The 8,496-nt window shown below is 37.1% G+C and overlaps 1 protein-coding gene across 1 annotated transcript; it reads left to right on the top strand.

The window, feature by feature from the left end:
* The first annotated feature begins 7,719 nt into the window (after nt 1-7,719).
* LOC113294495 lies at nt 7,720-8,496 on the top strand. The gene has a single exon (XM_026542892.1). The coding sequence runs from the start codon at nt 7,720-7,722 to the stop codon at nt 8,494-8,496; it is 777 nt and encodes a 258-aa protein (XP_026398677.1).

The raw sequence follows: 8,496 nt of genomic DNA on the forward strand, positions 1-8,496 counted from the left end.
TTAGAGAAGAGTGTGAACGTAACAAAGAGAGAATTGTAATCGTTTTCTTGTTCATAATCTACAGAAGATATTTTCTTCGAATTTCTACTTGTGTTCTTGTTTTCTAAGTTTCTCGTCTATTATTATTCTGAATTTCGCCTTTATAATAATAGCTACCAAGGTACAGAGATCATACGTGTCAAGTTGGTATCAGAGCAAGGTTAGTTTTTAGGGTAAATCCCTGTGGTTTATGGTTTTCACTATATCTATCTACATAAATCTTGGTGAGGTACTAGAGAAGCTAGAAGACGTTAAGAAAACAAGGGGATCAAGGATGACAAAGTCAGGTGATGATCCTAAGGAAGGCGAACCACAAACTATGGAAGAAAAGGTGGCTACGCTAAAAACAGACATTAATTCAATTCAAGTTACCCTTCAGGAACTGAGTGAATGTATTCGTTCTCATACACCCAAGAATACGAATAAAAAGATTACACCTTCACCTGAAGCTTCAGAAAAAGATGATTCGGAAGAAGACGAGTCGGAAGAAGAAGAAGAAGAAGAAGAAGAAGAAGAAGAAGAAGAAGAAGAGGAGGAAGAAGATGAGGATGAATAAAAGAAGGAAATCGAGCTTCCTAAAGGTCCTACATCAACTAAACCTCATGGTAAGAATTTGAAAATTGATTTTCGTGTTGATATTCCACTTTATGATTGGAGTGTCGATGTAGAAAACTTAGATGATTGGATTGAACGTCTAGAGACGTATTTTTCTTTCTTTGAATATGGTTCAAAGGAGAAAATTGCATTCGCGGCATTGAAGCTACAAAAGCATGCTCTAACCTGGTGAAAAGCTTATCAAAGACAAAACCTAGGTAAGGGAGTATTGTCGTGGAAAAGATTCAAGGCAGTTGTAAGGAAACCGTTTTATCCGGTTGGCTACCTTGACGAGAGATGGTTCAAGTGGTACAACTTGAAGCAGACTTACAACCAAACCGTACAAGAATATACTACGGAATTTCAGAATTAAGCTATGATTTTGGATTTAGACTTGAGAGATTATGTTATCTATATGAAATATATTTCCGGGTTCCATGAGTATATACGGAAGAAGTTGAAGATGTTTTCGGTGGATATTATCTCCGAAGCAAGTATAAAAGCTAATGTCATTGAAGGCAGGCTTAAGAAATCTGATTCAAAGGGAAATACTAAGGTGAAATCTGGAGGTACCACTGTGGAGGTGAAAGGAGCAAAGAAGAAGGGAAGTCTAGTGACAAGGAAGGTTTGTCTTGTACCCATTGTAAGCAAACAGGTCACGTTGTCGACAAGTGTTGGGTTAAAAACCCTCATCTAAAACCTAAAGGGTTGCAGAGGAAAGAAGCCAAGAAGGCAGCACTAGTCTCTCAAACTCCAAAAGAAGTTCATGGACTAACAAAACCCAATTCAAAGATCTCTCTTATGACAGGGGCAAAAGAAAGACCTACAAAACATGATCTTAGGGAGCGACTCTTCAAAGTGAAGATGCAAGTAAAAACATCACTAGTTGATGTTTTTATTGACCCGGGAAGTCAGAATAATTTATTTTCAAATTCTTTGGTGCAGAAGGTAGGATTGAAGACTTTTAAACATCCAAAACCATACCCACTAGGATGGCTTCAAAAGTAAGGAGGCCTACAAGTTTCACATCAGTGCACGTTCAAATTTGCTCTAGATGAGTCATATATTGACGAAGTTACATGCGACGTAGCTCCTTTGGATGTTTGTCAGGTGGTACTAGGAAGTCCTTACCTATGGGATGGAGATGCAACTCTACACAGGAGGGAACAAAAGTACACCTTTACCAAAGATGGAGAAAGTTTTGTGATTCAGGCTATTGATTCTCCTCTTGAGGGATCAAACTTGATCACAGCCACTCAGGCTACGCGGTTGGTGAATGATAGCACAAAGTTCATTCTCCTTGTGATACGTTCTCTTGAGGAGAAGCCGAGTAGAGTTTTTTAGGCAGCCTTGACTACACAACAAGAAGATGACCTAAAAAGGTTGAAGTTCAAGTACAAGGATCTATTTTCTGATGTCACAGGATTACGCCAAAGAGGAGTGTGGAGCATGAAATCATGTTGACCGGGGAGACTTCTCTACATAATGTAGGTCTTTATCGCACGACCGTAGAGGAATCTAATGAGATCAAGAAACAAGTCCAGGAACTTCTAGAATTAGGAATGATAGTGCCAAGTGCTTCACCTTGTGGATCAGCGGTGTTGTTGGTGCCAAAGAAAGATGGAGGTTGGCGTATGTGTATTGATTATAGAGCATTGAACAAGATCACAATCAAGAATCGTTACCCTCTACCTAGGATAGCCGACATGATGGATCAGTTGGAAAAAGCTCGAGTTTTTACAAAGTTGGGTTTCAAATTCGGATACCACCAGATGAGAGTTCGAGAAGATGATACATGGAAGACTGCTTTTTAGACCAAACAAGGCTTGTTCGAATAGTTAGTGATGCCTTTTGGTTTGTGTATCTCCAGCGATGTTTATGTGTTTGATGAGTGATTTGTTACGACCTTTTATAGAATATTTTGTGATTGTTTACTTGGATGATATCCTAATATACATCAGAACTTGGGAATAACATCTCGTTCACGTTGAGAAGGTGTTTAAAGTGTTACATGAAGGCCAGCTGAAGTTGAACGTAAAGAAGTGTGAGTTTGGAAAAGAGGAGTTGGTGTACCTTGGATTCATTGTTGGTGGTGGACAATGGAAGATTGATCCAAAGAAGTTTGAAGTACTAAGTGGCATAGACCTAGCAGTGTAACTGAAATCAGGAGTTTCTTAGGGGCTTGTACATACTTGCGTAAGTTTATCCGACATTTTTCGAATATTGCAGGACCATTACATGGTTTGACGGGAGCTAAGGAAAAGTTTGAAAGGAAGCAAACCCATGAAGATGCTTTTCAGTTACTAAAAAGGAAGATTTCAGAAGCACCAGTGTTAGCATTACCTAACTTACAACGTACTTTTGAAGTTGAGACCGGCGCTTCTAACTATGCATTGGGAGGAGTGTTGTTACAAGATGGTAAACCAGTGGAGTACCATTCAGAATTGTTCTCAGGTGCTATTAAGAACTACGCACCTTATGACAAATAATTTTATGCTTTATATCAATGTATCAAGCATTGGCGAGTGTATCTGTTAGGTAAAGAAGTAGTGGTACATTCAGATCACAAACCGTTGGAGTATCTACACGCTGAAACGAAACTACAACAAGCCCGACACATGAAGTGGATGTCTTACTTGATGACTTTCAATGTTCTCATTAGGTATAAGAAGGGAGTAACCAACAAGTTGGCAGATATGTTATCTCGACCTTCAGTTCGAGTATTAATGGTGGCCATGAGAATTCAGCCAATTGTTCCTCAAGAGTATGGAGAGTCATACACATCCAACAAAGACTTCAAGAAGGTGTTGGAAGGTGTAAAGAGTAGTTTGAAAAGCGAGTATGAACTCCGAGATAGATTGTTATACAAAGGTCAGTTACTTTGCATACCAGAAGATGGAGATCGTTTACAGTGGTTGAGAGAGGCACACACTTCCCGAGTTGCTGGATACTTTGGGATGAATAAAACTCTACTTAACCTCCAGCGTTATGTCTTTTGGCCGAAGATGTAAGATGATGTGGCTAAGTTGGTTAGAGGGTGTAAGTTGTGCAACACATCTAAACCTCCCAACAGAAAACGTGGGTTATATCTACCATTACCAGTACCATCAAGGCCTTGGGAAAGTATTTCTATGGATTTTCTTGGTGGGTTACCGAAGACCAAGTCTGGTCATGATTATTTATTCGTTGTGGTCGACCAATTCAGCAAGATGATTGCATTAATTTTATGTACAAAGACGGTAACGGGAGCCGGTGCAGCAAAGCTCTTCTTTGAGCATGTGTGGAAACATTTTGGTTTACCTAATTCGATTATTTATGATAGGGATAGTCGATTCTTTAGTCACTTTTGGAATTCTTTATTGAAGATGATGGACACTAGGTTGAAGAAGAGTACAACTTTTCATCCACAAACAGACGGACAAACAGAAGTGGTCAATAGGACTATGGTTCACATGTTAAGGGGATATAACTCTAAGCATCCTAAAACTTGGGATGAGAGTTTACATATCTACAGTTTACTTTCAATAGAGCAGTTCACAGTTCTTCGGAAAAATCTTCTTTCGAGACGTGTTATGGTTACTCAACCACCTAGTCCTTTCGATCTAGTATTTTCTAGTGACACCTCAATGGGGGGGAAGGAAGTAAGTGAATGACAAAAGGCACAAAAGTTCTTGGAGAAGATATCTCGGATTCACGCAACTGTTGAGGCACAATTAAAGAAGTCACAAGCCAAATACAAAGCAAAACATGACAAGCATCTTGTACCTTGTAATTTCGGTGTTGGTGACTTGGTATGGTTAAAATTAAGTAAGGAACGACTGAAGGGGGAAGGTAAGAAGTTGAAGTCGTTGAGGTATGGACCATTTCGTATTCTCGATCAGATTGGTGACAATGCCTTTCGTCTAGATATGCCACCTTATTTAGGAATGTACTCGGTAATAAATACCGAATACTTGAAGTTGTTTGAACCACCATTACTTGATGATGATGACGAAGACACTATGATCTTCCCACGAGTAGAAGACTTATGATTTGATAGAGAGGAACTACTCAAGGAAGACTGCATATTGGAGCGAAGAGTGACTAAAACACGACAAGGAGAGAAAGAAGATTTTCTAATTGGATGTAAAGGTCAAGTTCCTAGCAAGGCCAAGCGGTTTAACAAGGAAAAAGGGACTCTCGAGTTCCCTAACCTTCATTTTTAACTCTCACAGGAGTTCAAGTTCTTAAAAGGGGGACCCATGATACAGGTGTATTCGTACTCCTTTAGGGAACTTAGTTAACCTCAAGCTAAGTTGAGGGAAGAATCCTATTCTAGGCATGAATCCTTGTTTAGGCATAATTCCTACTTAGGGAAGAGTTTTGTTTTAGGAAATACTCTTAGTTTAGGAAATAGATTCCTAATAGAAGTCCTTGGTCGACTTAGTACGATGAAGGCTATAAATAGAGGGCTTTGGCTAACAGCTAAGGACACACAAATATTAGGCACAGAAAACATAGAGAAAGCTTGCGACAATACTTGTGCAAGCTTAGCAAACAGTTTAAGGTAAATCCACTGTTTATAGAAGATTGTGAGCGTAACAAAGAGAGAATTGTAATCGTTTTCTTGTTCATAATCTAGAGAAGATATTTTCTTCGAATTATTACTTGTGTTCTTGTTTCCTAAGTTTCTCGTCTATCATTATTCTGAATTCCGCCTTTATAGTAATAGCTACCAAGGTATAGAGATCATACTTATCAAGAAACCTAAGGTTAAAGGAGAATCGACTCTAGATTATGCAACTAGTATCACACAGGAGGCGTGGGCATTAGGTTTCCCAGTTGCTAGAGTTCTCCTTTATATAGAATTTCAAATCAGGGTTTGCAATCAATGTTAGCTTAGTAACAAAGAATTCAATATTCACCGTTAGATGAAAACCTGATTAGATTCAAGCTAATATCTTTCAACTGTTAGATCGAACTTAGCTTGTTACACACAAATGAAATGCACGTTTATTTAGGTTTGTGTAACTGTACTCAAACATGTACACTTAGTTGGTTCAACAGTAGTTAACCAAATGGTTATCCATATGAGCACTTCCATATCAACCATATTCTTCTTTATCACAACTAGTTCAAATGACTCAAATGAACTAGTTAGAGAGTTGTTCAATTGCTTAGCTCTTATAGAAGTATACAAGACACAATCGAGGCAAAATCGGTTTGATTCACTCGAATCAATTCATGAACTTTATAGCCACGGTTTGCAATTATGCATTCCTTAGTTTATATAAGTTTAGTTTCACGAATAATCCTTTTTAGAAAATAACCAACTTAAGTACGCATACTGGTACGCGGACTTAAGTTCCCGGAATAAGTTTGTTTTCAGTTCACAAACTCCAGCAGAAATTCGCGGGACGTGAACTTCCAAAAGTGCGCGTACTGGTACGTGGACTTTAGTTCCGGTTTTCCTGAGCAGCAAAGTATGCATACTTTGGTTCAAGGAATAAAGACTTACACACGTATGTGTTACCACACAATGTTTATATCCTTCCAAAGTTATATATTCTAAACTCTCATTTCAATCATTGAAACATTCTTAGAGGACGTTATATAGTTGTTGTTTACAAACCATTTTTCGTCAAAGAAATTTTCAAGTAATTGAAACTTAATATGACTTTCGTCACTAGTAAAGATGAACTTGGCCAAAGCGAAAGCTTACCAACACATATTTCGATAAATAGATAAGCAAGATAAACTCGACTCGACATAGCAAATGGGTATAATCAAAGTCTACATAGAAATACAACTTTTGTCTCAAGATAGGAGATAAAGTAGATATACTTTTGAGTGATAGATAAGTTCAAGTCTCCATATACCTTTTAGTCGATGAAGTTCCACAAGTTCCTTGAGTAGTTCTTCGTCTTTGTATGATGATCGCCATGGAGTCTTGAGCTCAATTAAACTTTCTATCATAGTCCGAGACTTAACTATAAGTAGACTAGAAATCAAAAATTATAGTTTTGATCACTAACATTGACAAACATGCTTGACATAGCAACGCATGCGAGTTCGATCGAGCAGTGCTCTACCACAAGGTCCAAATACTGGAGATCAACTTCCAATGAGTAATATTAATGAAGCTGAGATGGTTTTAAATGAGAATGTCAGCATGCATGCTACAACAGTTAATGAGAATCCAGCACAATACATAGTCACTACAAGAAACTTAATATATTGTAGCATCAAATGGTTATGTCATAAACCTCTACTAGTGTCATAAACCTCAACCAAGGTATGTTACAAGAGGTTAATATTAATAACGCAACTGTGACACATGATGTGGTCCATAGACATGTGATGATAATTAGGATGGAGGAAGGTGGGCCTAGTAATACCAAAAGTACGAATCAGCATATCAGCAGAATTTACATAGTTGTAATCTTTTAGACTTCAATTCAGATATAAATGTGGAGCTTACAGGCTTTAAATCCTCTTATGGGTTAGGACACTGGATTCAGGTCTAATATGGATCTACTTAAATCTTATATTTCCTTATGAGAATTTGATGTCACTTTCGATGATTTCAATGTGGATAATATAGATCTAGATTCAAATCATCAAACTAGAGCATATAAAAAACCTCTCAAAGAACTTATTACTCAGTTTGAAGATAACATTTCAAGTCATGTTTCTGCTAATTCTAATGATGAATCTTCAGCAAACGCACATGTAAATCTAGAAGGGTCTACATATCTTAACTTTTATTCTTCCTTTCATGGGACTGTTTCAGAATAAAACCATCCAAAAAGGTTCAAAGCAACTACGTCAAGCACTAATGGCTAGGTATCAAATCTACATTTCACTTCTTTTACTTATCTTAATAATAATTATTGTTCCATTACAAATATTTCTTGTTTTATTATTAGCCATAGTCAACATATTAGATTCACATCTTAGTTACATTTCAGTCAAGATAAAATGAAAATTTTATCTTGGAATGTTCAAGGTTTGGCATCTAAAGATACTAGATATTATCAAGGAGATATTATCCTACATCACAATCTAGATATCACCTTTCTAATGGAAACAAAAATTGGAGAAAATATGGCTAAATCTCTGACCCAAAAATATAGTAATCCAAATTCATTGTTTGTTAGTTCAATTGGATTTTATGGAGGATTAGTGTTATTGTGGAAAGATAGATTTACATGTGATATTGCTTGTAGGGATAATATGATTCATTTAATCATTTCATCTAATGCTTCTAAGCAAGAGTGGCTTCTCTCATGTGTCTATGGCTCAACTCATTATGAGATGAAAAAACAGCAATTGGATTTCCTTAAGGATCTCGGTGATAATGTTTTTCAATCGTGGGTTGTTATAGGGGATCTTAATGTTCATTTGTCTAGATTGGATACCTCTACAAGTAGAAACTCTCTGGATATTATTAGTGTTGGGTTAATGGATATGGGTTATTCGGGTATTCATCATACTTGGTCTAATAGGAATAATGGCAAAGGTTACAAACGAGCTAGAATAGATATGGCCCTCCAGAACTCTAATTGGATTAGAGATTATCCTGACTCTAAGGTTATTCATCTTCCTTTCTTGGGCTCAGATCATTGTCCATTGCTTCTCATTACAGAGTCAAATGTTATCAAGCCTGGAAATGTGTGGAAATTCTATAAATGTTGGCTTAGAGATCCAAATTGCTCAGAACTCATTTCAGATACTTGGGATTCTTCTTTAGGGAATGAAAATATTACACAAAATCTTTCCAAATCTAGAAGAAACCTTTCTAAATGGAATAGGGAACATTTTGGTAGAATAAATTTTCATTTAAGACAACTTCAACAAAATTTATCTGATCTCCAAGCATAG

The sequence above is a fragment of the Papaver somniferum genome, chromosome 7, assembly GCF_003573695.1.
Source record: "Papaver somniferum cultivar HN1 chromosome 7, ASM357369v1, whole genome shotgun sequence".
Taxonomy (NCBI): Eukaryota; Viridiplantae; Streptophyta; class Magnoliopsida; order Ranunculales; family Papaveraceae; genus Papaver; species Papaver somniferum.

Coding starts and splice junctions, on each gene's coding strand:
- LOC113294495 (XM_026542892.1), top strand. CDS start 7,720: ATGGCTAAATCTCTGACCCAAAAATATAGTAATCCAAATTCATTGTTT.